Here is a 17888-nt window from a genome sequence, read left to right on the forward strand (position 1 = left end):
TTAATTATCAGTCAAGTATTACTCTTTATTTAGCTTTAAAAGATCACTTTTTGGACCCAGTCAAACACTTGAGTCACTTATTATTTTTTTGTGATTAAATCGAAATTAAATATAGTAAAATATTAGCACTTACAAATAATATTAAAATAATTTAATTATTTTATCATGACCAGTTATACATCAGCTTGAATATCTTATTACTAGAAGGTCTTTATATATTTACATACTTGTTACATGAATTGTAATTTTATGAAGTGTCCTATAAAGTCAGGTGATGATAAATGTGGTAAAAATTGTATTTGTTTTTCCTTGTCAATATTACTAAGCCAACTAAGTCCTTAAGCAAATAAAATGGCAGCTCACTCTAATGAGGATAGTATAATCATTTAATTTGTAAAAAAAAAAAAAAAAAATTCTTTAGAATTGCTATAGGTAATTCTGAAATATTTTATAAAATTGACAGAAAGAGGCAAAAATAAAAGGGAGTACAGGACAAAGAATAACATTTGACACATTTCTCTTCACTTTTAGCTTTTACCTCTCACCTATGAACACCATGTTTCTATTTGTGTCTGTGTCTGAGTGTGAATTCTGTCACACTCATGAGGGTCAAGGGTCAGCTGTTGGAGGGCGTCTGCCTCATAAGTATGCTGGAGAGAAGTGTGTGATATGTGTCTCATGTTACCATGTGATATCACAGGCCTCCGTCTTATCTAAGAAAAGACTCATTTCGAAGTCCCAAATCGAATTTTCCCTAGTAACACCTTATTTCATGGTATAGTCACTCAATAAAATTCACTTGTTATGTTGAAAAAATGAAGTAAAATACCAAATAGATTTTAGGGAGGAACTATTTATTCAGTTCTATTCACAAAGCAGATATACGTATTTATTCAACTATGAACAACAAAAAACAACACATATTGCAATCAAGATACAAAAAAAAAAAAAAAAATAGCCAGTGTCTGTCTGTATATTGTGCTTTTATGGTCAAAAGAAAAATCATTTTGGAAAGTTCGTGTTTGTCTACACACCACAGAGATAACAGAGTTTTGCTACATATGACAAGTCTATATGACTAATTGTCATATTTTGTTATATTTATCAATGAGTTCAAGATCAGGCACTCAACAAAATGAATAAAAAATCCAAATGTTTGAAAGTGATGGAGCAATAATGCGGCATTCATAGAAAAATAATGTTGTCCTACTAGCATAACTATTGCATCAATGGAAGACAAGAGAGAGGGAGAGCAAAAAGAAAACAACGCCTCGCCATAAAATGAGATGTTTGAAAAAGGGAAAAAATAGTCACTGTTGAACTGACAAAATAGAATTATGTTGAACAGGTTGAAATAAAATGATGAAGTCTACTTTTTGTGTATGTGCATTCCTCTTAGAATCTACTCTAGCAAGAGGATCCTTTAGTTTGTTTAGAAAAATAAAACCGTGCAAAACGTGTACGTAGCTTTGAAAAGTAGTGCAAAATGTACAGTATGCAAAATACAACAAAACTAAGTGATACCTAAACTAATCATATATTTTACATTTAATCTTATTGTATGATAAACATGCTATAAAGAAGAAAGGAATCACTAATTCATTAATGTCTTCAAATCCAGATTGTTCGCTTTTCAGTGATATCTGTTTATATCTTAGCAAGATAATTCAAAACAAAATTGGTTCGCCCGAGTGTCATTCTATGTCGTTATTTGAAGCCAAAAAGGAGGAAATAATTACAAAATAGGAATGCAGTAATTTGATATGAGCATGTGCAAATAGTTCTCATATTTCTGCATTTTAAACTCAAGAGACAGAGGCACATGGTTTAAGTATAGATGGAGATCAGAGAGAACAACCTTGTCGGTTTTAGCATAATGGACAATGACAATTTTCAAACTAAAAAGCTTGAAAAGGCTTTATGATATAACAGCATGGAGCAAAACCAAAAACATTCTAGTGCAGTATTTACATCGAAAATAGCTTCGGGATGAGAAACATTCCTTCTTTTGTTCCAACATTAAAGTGCAAGCGTAAAGTCCATGGAACAACAAACTCCTTTGCACAAATGTTCAATTTGTGAATGAACCCTCTCATCAAAAGAGAGAGAAAAAAAATGTGATGTTGCACTTGCTGCTGTATCATGATGAAAAAATGATGAGTCCACAAAGAAGCGCGTGTCGTCCTTGAAGCTTTCGTGAATAGATTGATGCTCCAAGTGGCACACTGCAGCAAAAGAAACTGCAGGTGAATTAAAAACAAACCAAGAAATATTTTACTGCACTCACATATTATGAATGAACAACCTTGCTCTATTATATTTTATTTTACTTTTTTATTATATCGCTCTGATGGCACTTAATGTCAGAATTACAAATTGTGAGATAATTAAATTTGTTGACTCAGCGCAAGTATAGACGTCTATACCTATACAATCACGTGATTGACATGCACAATTTAATCCAATGCAACATTTTTGAAAGTTTAAAAAAATTATTTCTTAATGAGAATAATAATGCTTTAACATGTATTATTGTTGTTTGTTTGGATTGCTGTAGAACCTCATTGCAGCATTCTTATTTAACCCCTTAAATGCAAAATATTAGAAACACTTCCTAGCACAGTTTCAGTTAAATTAGTAACACTGATTGTTTTGAGCAAAGTATATTTTCTTAGATAGATACAGCTGATACACGTATATTGAATATTATTATATTGCGTGTGATTGGCCATACCTATTTAATCGGCGAAGTCTTCCCTTTTTATAATCCTTGCTCTACAATCATTGACTTTGGCCTGGAAAGAGAGAAAAATGCAGTGAGGATATTTTAATATGGTTAATTGTTGGCCCTCAGTAACACTTTGGACCAGTACCTCTCTGACTTTTTGTTGACCGGTTCCTTTTGCTCCACCTGCTGCTTTTGCTCTTGTTCCATTCTACACACATTAAAACTGAGCTGAAGTAATAGGGGGACACAAAATTATGATTTAAAACTCACCTTTCTCTGCGGGCTTTAATCCTCTCTTCATCAAACCTGCAATGAATACAAATGTTTTATACTTTTAGTTAATTTTCAGCAATTACAAAAAAAAAGGTTTGCTTACAATATGGCAAACAGAACTTACTGTAAAACACATTCTGGGACATGTACGTGCTCCATAGGGACCATTAGGGCCAATTCATCCAGGCTGTGAACATACTGGATCTTATTCATGAACTTCACACTGTAAATGGCAGCAAGTGGATGATATAGTCAATACAATAAAGGAATATAAAGTATATGGTTTGGTATACATTTAACTTCTGGGTCTTACCTGATAAAGGGCCTGGATATTGCCAGGACAGTGCGAATGAACCAAGTAGGATGAGCAATAACCAGAGACTTCAAATTCTTCCTCAACCTGGCGTCAAAACAGAAAAAAAATCGGACATAAAAAAAATATAAACAATAATACGTAGTCATTTGCCCCTTTTGTGTAGCTCAACAAGGTACCAAAAATATTGCTTTGCAATTTGGTTTTACATTGTAGCCACAAAAAAAAAATGGATGCTGAAACTTTTTTTTTTTCCCCACCTTCTGTCAATCATCTGGTAGCATTTCTTGAGCCAGCTAATTCCAGGCATTTTACTCCTGGGTGTGGCTCCGTTCATGTAGATGATCAGGTAGTCTTCAGCTACCAGCATCTCCAGACTGCTCACCACATACCTGGAGGAATAAGAGAGGATACCTCGTTATATTGATTAGCGACGATTACTATGATAAATAAATACTGAATAACCCTGTAGACTCACAGGAAGAGGTTCTCCATGATGTAATGGTATTCTGGGATGCTGCTGTCAGGCAGGTAGCATGCAGAGAATACGATGATAGCATTCAGGCCCTCCCCAAAATAACCTGAGGAGAGAGTATGGATTTTGTGACGACAAAAATATTTTGAACGCAAAGTTGATGATTCACCTCCATGGGTGATGACTTTTTGGTACGGTCGGATGATCTGCATGTCGATTCTGTGCTCTTGTTCTCCGATGATCACCGTCCTCCACAGGCGTCCATTGTTGGGGTTTCCCTCCTCGTCTAAGTCTCCCGTACCACCAGTTGAACCTGCTTTGGCCGAGGCCACTGGAGTGTCATCTGGAATGACACAGTGATGTTTATTATTTATTGTTAACGGCTCCACCCAAAGAGGAAATCCTCTTACCTTCCCACTCCAGGTCATTGCCATTGGTGATGAACTCCAGCGAGTCCGTCTCATCTGGCGTATCCATGTCGTCCACGTTGATGTCCAGGTCGTCAGGCGTGTCCAGAAAGTCATCCGACAGCAGAGACCCCTCGCTTTTATCCAAGGACAGATTCATCTCCGGGGCAACCAAGGTACGCCGTGTACGGCGCGAGGATGCCACGCCAGCGCCACCTCCAGGTGGGCTCACATTCAGGGAGTTGGGAGGAGCTAAGAAGTGAAGAGGGGAGATGATGCAACTTCGTTCCAAAAAATCAAGAGGTCCTCAATGATATTTGTCTTACAGGTTCTGTTGTCTGTGAGGCCACAAGAGGAGTCCATGTCTCCGTACTCGGGTAAGAGTCTGAGTGACAAATGACAGATCATTCATGTTAATAATGAGTAATAAAATAAAATAAAATAAAATTAAATTAAATTAAATTAAAGTGTTGAATAAAACTGAGCATTAAAACCTTGGCAATGGCGGGGATTTTGATTGCATTAATTCTCAGTAAACTGTGGCGATGTACCTAATGTTGTGGCCAGTGAGGTCATACTGTATGCAAATCCTGTTCAACACTGTTGAGAAAACACTATAATAACCTCACACCAGAAGCATCACACAAAAGATGATTCCAATTAGTATAATGTCCAATGGGCCATTTAAAACAATAGCTTTGCCACTAATCTATTTTAACACTGAAAATGGCAGCACAAAGAACAGGACGGCAATTAACACCTCTCCGTAGACAGATGAAGATTACAAGGCTGCCAGGCAACATGAGGCAGAGCAGAGGAGGAAACAGGAGAACAGAAAATGCGGGTGAGGGCAAGAAATGCTTTGTTTGTGTGCCGTGAGTTTGCAGAACTAGGCGAAGCATTTCATCATTTGTACACACAAAGCTTATTATGAAGACAAACACAAAGTGCAAGTGATACAGGGAGCTACACTGCAGTGTGTTTTCCCAGCTGACGTGCTCCTAGCACGTCTCCACAAGTGCTGCTGCATTCCTGCGTATGCTTTATCATCCCTTCTGCAGGAAAATAACCAGCACCCCCCACCGAGTCACAGATAAACAACCTGAGTCTCTCCCTCAAGGACCCTCACTTACAAAAAAACATCTATCAGCCACCAATATGAATATGAAGCAAAGCTTACCTTACAAAAAATGAGGTCAAACCAATATTTGGGCTATACACGTGTCTTTATCTTGTTCAATATTCTTATTCATCCCCCTGTCTTCCCTTCATTGGTTTCACCCAGAGCATCTCTCAGAGGCCACGTTAGCAGAGCTTCTGCTGCAGCTTATATTCCTCCTCCTCTTTTTCTTCACCAGCAAAAACCTGACACCATTTCAGCAAACGGGGATATTGTGTTTTGGAATCGGTGACTGCCGCTGCATCACATGACCATTCCCCACGCCATTCACAAAGAGAGTGCCGCACCTGCTCTCTGGTTGAGGGAGGAGGGAGGAGGAGCACGCTGTGTCATCATCATTTCACAGTCAGACCGGGTTTACATTTTTTGTATGATCACAACATTAGGTGTTCCATCGCAATTAAGAGTTGTGATTTATTTACATTTGTCTCTTGCTTGTAATCTCATATAATCGAAGGTTTTGGTGTGAGAGTGAGAAAGCAGACCTTGTTCCTCTCTCGTTGATATGCTATCAGTTTTTTGCATGACAAAACAAGATGTCTGTGGTTGGGGGGAGGGAGCATTGGGGGTGCCGGCTGTATGGGGAAAGGAGGAAAAGGAGCCAAGCTCCACCAGCCATCAGGTTGGATTTGGACTTTCTCCTTGCGTACATATTCTCAAAGTGCTTGTTTTGTCTCTTGTCTACTAAAGGGTTAATATTTTTCCCTTGATATTGGAAATGAGTAAACTTGACTGCAACACAAGATCAGAAGATGTGATGTCAAGCCGTAAAGGTAAATCCCAGTTTTGATATTTTCAGATCTTTTTTTGCTGGTGATTGTTTCCTCACATTCATTCACATGCTTAAACCTTGAATGATGTCTCTTTTAAACTAAGATTGGGCTTGTTGTAGAATTGCTATTTAGCGATACATGACAAAGGAAATATGTTGAAAATGCTTCTCAGTTTAAGCCATTGCCTTTTATGTTGATAGATATAATTTAATAGCCATTAAGAACATGCTGGAATAACAACAAAGCTCATTGTATCATATTGTTTAGAACCACTTGGTGTAAAAGTAGCCTGCGAGTCAACAAACGTGGGTCCAAATGTCTACATACAGAATAAGTGAGAAGATTCTAACCAGTACAAAAGTAACTGCTTTATCTCACCTAGGGAAGTCTTCATCTTGCCACTCGTCTTTCACTTCCATGTTGTCCATTCTTAGGGTCGCTTCTGTGGTGCCCATCCCTCAGCGAGGAGAGCAGGGGCCTGACACATATTTGTCAAAACAAAAACTGTGATTCAATGTTAAAAATGGAAAAAGGAAAAAGTTTTCTTTTCGGGACTGGATTCAATCCAACCACGCACCACTTGAGGGTGATGTTTTGGGGTTGAAAGCACCATGGGTCACACTGTTCTTCCATACCCCTGCACACTGGATATCATGTGAGAGGCATGTGATGAAGCCTATTTTTGTGGATCAAGTCTGATATTATATAAAATTCCTCCTCCTGGGTGGAACTCAAGAGGCTATTTTTGAGAACGATGTGCACAAACAGTTTTATGCATTTTCGCAGTAAGAATTAATGCAGAATATTACACCCCCTAAAAAAAAAATGGTTGATGCTGGATTTGAGAGTGAAGATTAAGATTTATGTAGTATTTATTATCTGGAGACAAAATATTAGGTATACGTGCACAATGTAATAGAGTAATAAAGTATGCTTCGTTGCTAAGTAAGGTAACCAAAATAGCAATACCTCCCAAAGCTGCAAACTAAAATCACAACAATAAATGAAATGATTCGAGGTTAGAATCTCAGCAAAGAACACATTGTGTTTTTGATACAGTCAAGGTTAGCAAACAACATTTTAAGGATGTCTGCATGGAGCAAAGGGCATGCAATAGATAGAAATAGAAATTCAACTCAAATGTTGTGCTGAAAACTGCACATTATAATCATAAACAGCAAGATGGCCTTATTGCATTTCAAGGGTGACCCAGAATAGTTGGATTTCATTTGATGTCAGCTCAGCATCTGGAATGATGTCAATGACTGTACTCACATGAGATGATGGCGATCTCCCTCAAATTCTTCAGATGGTCTATCTGTGTGCTGTATTTCTCCTTCTTCTCCTCACTCACAGGAGCAAAGAAATTGTGTTGACCCTCCAAACTGACACAAATGCATATGTCTTCTCCTCCCCTACTTCACATGCATACATACACTCACGCACAGACACACAGATAGTGTCCTCAATGTCAGTCGCTAGCCAGCAGCAGGTGCTTGAGGACAGGGGGCACCTCTGTGCTGGAACCCCCACCCTCCTCGTTTCCTTTCCTTCGCCTCTGTCCACCTTTGTTGGGAAAAGACTGGCCGTGAAGAGCAAGCTGACAGGCTGTCTCCTAGCCCTGATGTCCGCACCGAATTTCTTCAGTCAGAGCGCATCGGCTGTAGCATCATCATCACTTCTCCCATACAGTCCCTTTTTCCTAATCCGGTTTTTATTGCCTATCTGGATTCCTCAATGGGAAAATCTTTTTTTAATCCTGCTGCAACTTGGGGAAACGAAGTACTGATGATTCCTGGAATAATCCTGCGGCTGATGTCAGTGGTTCTCGGTGTAGCCAGTGTTCCCTGGCAACAGCATCCCTTTTCTCCCCTCCCACCCATGTCTCTTTCACACCCACCGCCCCATCTCTCAAATCCCCTCTACATGCATCCATTATTCAAGATTTTTGCTTCAAAGGTACTCAGCCAATCAGGTCACTTCTGGACCGATTGCATCTGACTGTGAAGTCCGTCCATCCTCAACTTTAACCCCCTAACCTTGGGTGTAAGGAACATATAGAGACGGACAACTATTTACTCACACTATCAACTTCAGGTTACTGAACCCACGTTGCTTTCCGCCGCACCATTGATATGGATTTTTTTCTAAATATTATTAATTTTACAGTATATTGTCACAAGAATATGGTATCACGTTCGTATAGTATAATATGGAATATTTTTATTATTTGTATTATACTTAATATTTGCAGGCAGAAATAACGTTGTCGTTTCGGTGTTACGTTCAACTGCAGTCAGAGGGGGAACTATCTTGTGTTCTGTGTTTCAGTGACTCTTTGATGACTGGCACACTGTACTGTACCGGAGAAGCCAAGATGGCTGCTAGCAATTATTTTGGCTTTACGCATGCAACCGGTCCCCAGTACAGGTAATTCAAATGATGCAAGGTCGCGTGAAACTAATATTGGAGTTATTATAACAGGTCGTCGTCGTGATTCGAGTTGTTTGTTGAAGTTTCCACTTGCGCCGCTCTGCTGACACAAGCTATCTTCAGCTGCTAAGCTAAGCTGCGTAGGGCTAGCCGAGTTCATGTGGCTGCTTGCCTACCATCAAGCATGCTGACTTGATTAAATGTCACATTGAAAACAATCCAAAATGTCAATCCGATAAAGTCACTTGCTGACGGGAAAGAAGCTAATTAGTGGCTAAATTGGTGAGACTTGACTTCACCGGAGAGTTAAAACACTGTTGGAGTAATAATGAACACGATAACGACACGGCAGCTGTGGATTTCTGTTCTTTGTGTTTGACCACGTAAATGCTGATGAAAGTAATTAATTTGAGGTCAGTGCGGCTCAGTCAGCCATGTAATGTTCCAACAATAGATGAGGTTTGCAGGATCCATTATGAGCTCTTCCCTGATGACTGTGCCTGCTTTACATTTTTTATTAAAGCCATTAATTACAATGAAGACGATTTGTTGAAATGTGTTCTGATTATAGTTCAATTACCTTCCACTTTAAAGTGTCTACTTGATTTTCCCCACTTTTCTCAACGGGCCATTCAAACGTACTGAGGAACTAGAAAATGGATGGATGGAGGACTGAATAAATACTGCAAAGTCCTGACCCATGTGTTTCTCTTAGTACCCAGCCTCCCCCGGTATACTCGCATCCCTCGACGGTCACCTACAGCGTCCAGCAGGCTCCCGCTGTGCTTCATGCCGTCACCGCCTCTTACGCGCCGGCCACAGTGCAGGCAGCCCAGCCTGTCGTCAGCGCTCCCTACACAGGCTATCAGACCCAACAGCCCCTTCCGGATTACACCTACAGGCCACCGGCCCCCCCGGTAGCCCCTGCAGCCCCGATTCCCACCACCACGCCACAAACGTATCAGGTTTACGCCAACACGGTAAGTGCTGTTTCCTGCATTGCTTTGTGTCTGTCCTTTAAGGTTTAGGTAGTTATATTTTGACAGATGGTAAATCTTATGTCATTAACTTTCATATTGAAATCTTATTTCCAGCAAAACAACTACAACTATGCCCGCCCTGCTGTTGTGACCACCTATGACAATAAACAGTACTACCAGACAAGTATTGTTTCAGCCCAGAGCGGTGCAACTGACAATTACTACCAGACCGGTGAGACATTTATGCACTTGTAAGAAGCTCACTTAAATTTTTTGAAATGTTCATATTCACACTCTTGTTAATGCAATTTTAAGTCACATGATACGCGGTGGTCAAAATTTTGACAGGAAGTCCCGGAAGATCCACTGGGCGTATCCGATGTCCCACCGCCCTTCTCACTGCCCCCTTTGCTCTTTCAGTCGGAGTGAAGAGCGCTTATACTCCAGCCCCCACCACTGTGTACAGCCACCCGCCTCCTCCCCAGAGGCAGGTAACAACGCTGACGCCAAGCAGCTCAGTATCCACCAGCTACAACATCTACCCGGTGTCCAGCAGCGCACAGCAACCGCAAACACCGATTTCGTCCTACACCCTCGGCTCCACCTTTAGTTCGCCCACTTCAGTCGCCTCCTACTCAGGTAAGAAACGACCCTCATTGAAGGTTAAAATGAAAACATGACTGATTATTTCTTAATTTTTAATCTGCAAAAAAGAAGATTTTGGCAAATGTGATTGGCAACTCACTTTCTATGTCAGGCTTTCTCCAGGTTCAGTTTAAGCTTCTGGTGAAGTAAATGTTCATTTAGTGCCTTCTAAAATTCATTCTTGTGCTTCTTGCTTACCCTCAGGCCTCAGCTACCCTAGCTATGACTCAACTGGCTACACCTGCTCATCCGCCACCTCTTATTATCAGTCGGCCCAGCAGACTTTGTCCCAACCTCAGCAGCCGCAGCAGCAGCAGCAGCCGCCGCCGCCGCCTCCGCCCCCACCCCGCCAGCCTCCAAAACCGCAGCCATCCAAGCAACTGACAAGCGCTTCCTGGAGCAATCCTGGCAGCAACATGGCGACCAGCTCTGTGGGGAGCGCCTACAAAAAGCCCACATTTCAACAGAACAAGCTGCAGAGGCCCAGAGGCCCTCCCAAGCAGCCCCAGCTTCATTACTGTGACATTTGTAAAATAAGCTGTGCAGGTCCTCAGGTGAGATATTCAAATGCCACTTTTTTTTTAATGCATGTACGTTTAAATGCATGGGAGCGGTAAAACAATTTTATCTTATTTTATACAGTCTTTCTATATCGCAGATTTTTTGGGGGTAGGGATTCACTGCATTTTTTTATTTTCATTGGTCTTGTGCTTTTTTCTTTTTTTTTTCCACCCCAACCTCCTGATCTTATTGAATCAGACATACCGGGAGCACCTGGAGGGCCAGAAACATAAGAAAAAAGAAGCTGCTCTGAAAACTGGCGGTCAGACAGCAGCCTGCAATGGGCCCAGAGGAGTCCGGACTCATTTACGATGCGAGTTGTGTGACGTCTCCTGCAATGGGGTGGATGCCTACGCTGCACACATCCGTGGCTCCAAACACCAGAAGGTTGGTGCAGCTTTACAATTCTTTGAGTACTTGTTGTTTTGTTCTAATTCTGTCTTTGTAAAGGTGGTAAAACTGCACACTAAGCTCGGCAAGCCAATCCCCTCCACTGAGCCTGTGTTGGTGAACCCTGCAGCAGTCGTAACAACATCGACGGCTGCCTCCACCGCTGACGTGGCCTCTGTCACAAGCACTTCAACTACGAGCGCTGCACCCAAACAAGCTGTAAACACTGCCGCTAAAACAGCATCAGCAGTCAAGAAACCAGTTCTATCCAAAACAGTTTTCACTTGTAAGTTGTGACGCCATTTGGCATTTATTATAAGTCTGTGTTCTTTTCGGTTGCTCTTATGGTCAAATTCCATCATTCCATCTTTACAGCCAGTAAACCAGCCAGTGCTCCTGCAACTGCAGCGCCCCCTGTGGCGACAGCAGCAAAAGTAGAGCAGAGCATGAAACAAGTGCCAGAGGAGGATTGCATCAAGGCTGTGGGCCAGGGGGACATCCAGCCAATTGGCCATGACTATGTGGAGAAGGTAAGTGGGGGAAATCACTGTAATCTTTGCTTGTAAATGGTTGCTGGGGTTTTTTCTGCAGCAATTAACTATCAATATGTTTTTCAGGTGCTTAACGGTGATGGCAAAGTAATTCGCTTCCACTGTAAGTTATGCGAGTGCAGCTTCAATGACCCAAATGCTAAAGACATGCACTTGAAGGGAAGAAGGCACAGACTGCAGTACAAGGTAGCAAAGTTACGAGTTGCATTTTAAAAATAATTCCTTACATTCTTTAATGGTCTTTTTGCTCTCTTTCCACAGCGGAAAGTGAACCCGGAGCTCCCAGTGGAGATCAAACCTAGTAACCGAACCAGAAAGCTGCAGGAGAGCAAACTGAAGAAGGAGAAGACGCTGATGAGACATCAAGATGATGAGCAGCACTGGCACATGGAGAGGAGGTTAGGATGGTTCTTCAAATTAGTCTGTGAGTGGGAATATTGAGATCTGTGTCATGTTTTTCGCTCACAGTCCTCCCCGCTTGTGTAGGCGATATGAGGAGGACATGTACTGGAGAAGAATGGAGGATGAGCAAATGTACTGGGGGGAGCAGAGACGCAGGATGGCTCCCCCACCACTCATGAGCCACCCTGGTATGCCAGTGCCCCCACTGCTGGTGAGTTTTATTATTGCAACTCTTTCTTTCACTTCGCCAGATCGATAACCTTTATTTTCGCCCCGTCGTGTAAGTCGTGCGTGCGGCGGCCCGACTCACCTGACGACCGCCTTGTGATGGCCAAACATGCCACCATTTACCCGGGGGAGGAAGAGCTGCAGGCTGTTCAGAGGATCGTCTCCCACTCTGAGCGAGCCCTGAAGTTGGTATCAGACAATTTGCTTGAGAAGAACAGCACGACTGATGATACTGAGAGCGGGGACTTGAAAAGGTATGAATGTGGACACAATTTCAGGTTATGGGGTCCACGCTGATGGTATTGAAGTGAATATTATGTCAACAAAATAAGTCTACAAAATTGCAGAAATCCAAATGACTTTCAGTCTAATGAGGTTTTGCCTTTGTCCTTCTCTGGACAGCACTGCGAGCGCGGCCCGGCTCTTAAGAGGTGTGATGCGGGTGGGCATCCTCGCCAAAGGCTTACTACTTCGGGGCGACACGAACGTTCAACTCATCCTGCTCACTTCTAAAAAACCCACCGTCTCTTTACTCAAGAACATTGCCAAGCAGTTGCCCAAGGAACTAGCGGTAAGAAAATGGCACGCATGTATCACCGTACTTCATGTGTGACACCTCTGAACATGGATCCTGACATAAAGGAGAAAATGTTCACCCTAGCCTTCATTTTCGCAGGAGGACGTTTTTTTTCTGTTGTCAGGTGCCTTAGCATTTCAAAATAATTATAGCATTATATTTTTCAGGTTTTGTCATCAACATTGTGCCAAAGCAGCGAGATCGTCAAAAATAAGCTTTGTTTACTGTCCTGCTTCTTTCAGAATGGGTTCCTCTCTTATCCCAGAGTGGTATTTATCTCTCACATCAAGTAACGAAATGTATAGACTTTATACGAATCTCTAAATTGAGCCACCTCTTGGCTTAAGAGAGAAACCCAGATTCTGTCTGAATGTCCGTCAGGAGACAGAAAGTGGGGAAACGCCGACTTGAATATTAAAAAGATTCCCCGTCATACTGTATGTGTAATGTTTAATCCACTGATCTTTAGATGCACTGCCTGGTTATGACACCTGAATCCTACAGAGCAAGAGATGGGGTTGCATAAAGTGTTCACGTCCCTCCCCTAAATATTATTTTTCAACTATATTGTCAACAGAACTGTATTTGCAGTAGTCTTGAAAAAATAATAATATTAATTGCCCCCTACTTTTGCCTTATAAGGCGCATTGCCCCCCACATATTTACCCCACCTCCTCTGTAGTGAGTAATTCTAAGTGTCCTTTGAACCGGCAGACATTTTCTGAAGATCAGTATGAGGTGCAGGCTCACCCAGAGGAGGCCAGCGTCGTCATATTATCGAGCAAGGAGCCCATAATGCAGGTGACCGTTTCTCTCACCTCGCCGCTCATGAGGGACGACCCTGCTGCCGAGAAGGACATGCAGGCAGGAGGAAAAGCGGCTGAGAAAGGTTAGAGAAGCCAAAGCTTTCAGTAGCGGAGAAGCACATGTTGGCGCTGTGTCTAATACACTTACAGTATATGCCCCGCCCACTTTTGCACCCACTAGTCGGCCCCAAATTTGAGCTGGATTGGATGTGATTTACTTTTGTTTTAACTCGGAAACCCTAAAACAGAAAGAACCCCCATACTAATTTGTCCCAATATTTTATATTTCCTCCTTTTTTTCCCCCCCTTACAGCCACACTAAGCCCCTCCCAAATGTTTTGTTTAATTTCCACATCACGAGACTCAAAAGCCGGGCTCTCCGACCTTTCTGTGCCACGAGGGTGTATGTTTTGTGATCCGAGCACCCGGATACACAAGATCAAGAAACCGACTGGATTGAGGATCACTGTTCAGAAATAGTTGGGGAGGGGGAGAAGAGTATGAACTCTGAGATTGACAAAAGTATTGGGCCACGCTTTGAATTCAGGCCTTTCAGTCAATTACATTACAGACCAGAGATGTGAGTTCAAAAAGAGACAAAATACCCACTCGCACTTCAAAATGTGACGAAATGACAAAATCATATTAATTGGATGTCCGTGGCCAAATATTTCTGTCCATTGTGAGCAGTATTTCTAGTTCGGTGGCATTACTGCGTTTTAACCGTGAGACGAGCTTTATTGAGGTGACTTTTTCATTGTTTTCCTCCAGCTGTCATAATGTTGCGTTCTGAGCCAAAAGGAGCTTGAGTGTTTTCCTCACAATTATCTGAATTCTTTCAATCACCACATTTGGACATCAGTAAAGAAAGCCTCTACCTTTGCTGCCCCTCCCATCGGGCATTGTTATGAATCCCAAAATGACGGTGGTGCAAACATTCCTGCTCCAAATACTCAGCATTACTTTGCTTGTTTCTCATTGAGAAAGCATGGTGGTGATGTTTTCTATGGCTTGCCATCATCCATTTTCTGTTGCTGATCAGGTACAGGTAATTGTTTATCGGCTGACCTAGTCGTAGCATGGGGAAATGAAAGTGGCTCATATTTAATGAGCTTTGTGGAGCAGCAATACACATTGGTGGCGTAGATTACACTTTTTTTTGGAAAAAAGAAAAGGTGGCTTCTATTTGTCTTCAAGCTCTATTCATCATATCCTTCCTACTCACCAAACACTTAGCATGTTCTTCTTTTCTTACAACCGACTATTTTATTATTACTAATTGTGTCCATTGATTTCCCCAATATTTTTGTTTCGTCTCGCATAAAGGCATGAATGGATGAAAGCATCCTCGCTCATGTAACTTTCTTTATAAAAAGCAGGGAAGGCACAGGAAGATCAAACGCTGTACGAGGCGTGACACCAATTTTTCATGACATCTGTGCCTTTGTTTTAAAATTGTCTGGAGATGAATAATCGGGAGACACCGCTATCTACAAACGCACTTTTCAAGTTCTAAGGACGATTAAAGTGCACGTTTCAATTGTGTCATTTTTCAGAGGCAGAAAAAGTTTGTCTGCATCATATGAAATGACACAAAAAAATTGAAATGTCAAAAGTGCATCTAATTTTTGATAAACGCTTTCACGATGTGCTGTACTGGGCTGACGACAATATGAATCGTGCCTAAGTCCCATTTAAAGAACCAATGTGTCGGACATGAGGGGAAACAATTCTGGCAATATTCTTAATCGAATCAACTGACATCCAATCCATGAAATGTCATCAATTTTGTCACCTTCAGTCATTATCTTTATTAGAATCTATTGTGCATCATACTGAGATCTTTGCCAAATATTTCGCCCTCCCTCTCCTTTATCTAAAGAAGGCCAAGCAAATAATAGTAATTCCTTTCAATGTGATCTTCATTTTGACCACTAGATGTCACTAAATCCTTCACATTGGTCCTTCAAAGTTTCCCAGAATTTTCTCCAGAAATGTTGAAGTTTGTTTGTTTGTTTGTTTGTTTGTTTGTTTGTTTGTTTGTTTGTTTGTTTGTTTGTTTGTTTGTTTGTTTGTTTGCATGTACCTTTTTGTTGTTCTTTTCTTTCTCTCACCCAGAAAAAAAGCACAAGACAGTATAGCTTCTTCTTTGACTTTTATACTTTCTGACCCACCTTCTGTTTCTCTCTCACTAACTAAATGAAGTAAGCACATTTTAAAGGAGCGGAAAGACAATCGGGTCATGCGTGATAAATGCTTCCACTACACATTTGATTTATCAACAAAACACCTACTGCTTGCGGTATATTTATTGCAATCATCGAGTGTTTTTATTTTCTCTGTCAGATGATGCTGAGAATGACCCACCCGATCCTCTGAATAAGAAAACATGTTTAGAACACTTGGCCGCACTTCGTCATGCCAAATGGTTTCAGGTAAAAGTTTTGCATGCATCTTAAGTGGCATTTCTACTCTATCAGTTTTGTGGATGTAATTAGCTCATCTCTATGAATGCTTCCACTGAAGGCTCGTGCCAATGGACTGCAGTCCTGTGTCATCGTCATTCGAGTCTTAAGAGATTTATGTCAGCGGGTGCCCGTCTGGGGGAAGGTTCCAAGCTGGGTAAGTAGGTTTCTATGTAAAAAAAAAAGTAAAGTTAATAAAGATTAGCTTGCTTTTTGTGGATGAGTAATAATCTCCATTCCTGGTCCATATTTATTTATTTATTCATTCATTCATTTATTAATTAATTAATTATAATCCTGTTGTTTTAGGCAATTGAGCTGTTGGTGGAGAAAGTCATCAGCAGTGCAACAGGCCCGCTTAGCCCAGGAGAAGCCTTACGCAGGGTGTTGGAGTCCATGGCCACGGGAATTCTGCTACCAGGTACAGGGTTCCCCTACTATACTCCGGTTCTTTGTTCACGCCCCCATGTAAATATATTTTTTTAAACAGTTGGGTCTTTAATTTGGTTTCCTCCCCTTTTCTCAGATGGGTCAGGGTTGTTGGACCCTTGCGAGAAACATCCAACAGATGTCTTGGAGAGAATGGAGCTTCAAGACAGGGAGGACGTAACTGCCAGCGCACAGGTAAGCTATGAAAATGTCCTCCCAAGGATGCTTATGATTGACAAGCAATCCTGATGACCTTGTTTCCTTCACTCCAGCACGCGCTACGGCTGCTTGCCTTCCGTCAGATTCACCAGGTCCTTGGCATGGATTCCATGCTCGCGACCAAGGCCGCCGTTCGCAACCGTAAACGCCTACGGGACGTTAGCGACACGAGCGAAGGCGAGGGGGAAGGCGAAGTCAAAAAGGAAAAGAAGGAAGAGGCCGTGAGTGCTTGACATCCAGAAGGACAGCTCGCCAGTTTAGTATCAGCTCAAATGTCACCATTTTAAAAAAAAACAGAACTAAATCGAGTCGAAAAGGGTGACTTCTTGAAAAAAAACTGTCTAAAAATGGCGACTCCTTTTCCCCTCATGATTATTACGCACCCATGTATAGAGATGTTAGACGAGTGTGAACAGTAAAAAGCTATAGAGTGACTGATTGTATCATTCCATTTCATTTTAACTGCAGCAATGTTGAGTCACAGTTGACAAACCACAGCTGCCAACCCCTTTAAAAAACAAAACCAGACAATATTTGGAGGAAACATGAACATGGAAATTAAATATTTAAGGGAAACCGGTAAATAGAACCTAACGAATCAGTGGGACATCCAGATGAAGACTGTCTTTGAGAACTGCCATGTTGCACTCTCAGTTGTCCGCAAAGCGACAACGAAATGCCTAAGAAGTGAACTTTACTCAATTATCAGTAATAAGTTAGCAGAAGAGATGACTGAATTTTGTGGTTTGAGCTTTTGTGCCTGCATGACTGTGCAGGCTGCAGGACACTGAAGACTGGAGGAAGAAACTAAGGGGTGATTGCGCAACACTTTTCTTTAGAAGTTCTCACGGAGTGGTTTTGTCTAAAGTGCAACTGTTTTTAGTTTGAGAATACGTCACTTCTATTGGAACGGAATATGTTACTGTTTTTTTTTTTTTGGACCATAATTTTAGTCATGTTATCTAAATTGAGTTTGTGTTGTCTATGGTTTTATGCCATTGTAAATAAAAAAAAAAGATGTGGAGTAGAAGCTCCAAATCCCATGTGACTATT

At 41.5% G+C, this 17888-nt stretch overlaps 2 protein-coding genes across 6 annotated transcripts; one reads left to right on the plus strand and one right to left on the minus strand.

Moving 5' to 3' along the window:
• Positions 1-833: 833 nt before the first annotated feature.
• On the minus strand, positions 834-8006 carry atcaya (ATCAY kinesin light chain interacting caytaxin a). 3 transcript variants are annotated; one of them, XM_088393627.1, is made up of 13 exons: positions 7425-8006; positions 6528-6627; positions 4523-4581; positions 4200-4448; positions 3959-4132; positions 3793-3895; positions 3575-3706; positions 3315-3401; positions 3126-3224; positions 2999-3034; positions 2874-2936; positions 2735-2795; positions 834-2225 (listed from the first exon to the last, which is right to left on the minus strand). In XM_088393627.1, exons 2-12 carry the CDS (start codon positions 6602-6604, stop codon positions 2762-2764), a joined length of 1113 nt encoding a protein of 370 aa, XP_088249753.1. In that variant the 5' UTR covers positions 6605-6627; positions 7425-8006; the 3' UTR covers positions 834-2225; positions 2735-2761. The 3 variants fall into 3 exon arrangements, with proteins under 3 accessions (XP_088249753.1, XP_088249754.1, XP_088249755.1); XM_088393628.1 differs by having other exon boundaries at positions 834-2240; XM_088393629.1 differs by lacking the exons at positions 6528-6627; positions 7425-8006 and adding an exon at positions 5377-5778.
• Positions 4555-17883, plus strand: zfr2 (zinc finger RNA binding protein 2). 3 transcript variants are annotated; one of them, XM_088393621.1, is made up of 20 exons: positions 4555-4573; positions 8481-8579; positions 9298-9562; positions 9677-9794; positions 9983-10201; positions 10412-10761; positions 10967-11155; positions 11219-11444; positions 11534-11688; positions 11776-11895; positions 11971-12107; positions 12178-12322; positions 12397-12593; positions 12742-12910; positions 13631-13805; positions 16069-16157; positions 16249-16344; positions 16497-16608; positions 16714-16811; positions 16889-17883. In XM_088393621.1, exons 2-20 carry the CDS (start codon positions 8491-8493, stop codon positions 17066-17068), a joined length of 3129 nt encoding a protein of 1042 aa, XP_088249747.1. In that variant the 5' UTR covers positions 4555-4573; positions 8481-8490; the 3' UTR covers positions 17069-17883. The 3 variants fall into 3 exon arrangements, with proteins under 3 accessions (XP_088249747.1, XP_088249749.1, XP_088249750.1); XM_088393623.1 differs by having other exon boundaries at positions 12196-12322; XM_088393624.1 differs by lacking the exon at positions 4555-4573 and adding an exon at positions 6061-6149.
• Positions 17884-17888: the final 5 nt, after the last annotated feature.

The sequence above is a fragment of the Syngnathus floridae genome, chromosome 13 (assembly GCF_059516105.1).
Source record: "Syngnathus floridae isolate MCC-2025c chromosome 13, RoL_Sflo_1.0, whole genome shotgun sequence".
NCBI classification, from domain to species: domain Eukaryota; kingdom Metazoa; phylum Chordata; class Actinopteri; order Syngnathiformes; family Syngnathidae; genus Syngnathus; species Syngnathus floridae.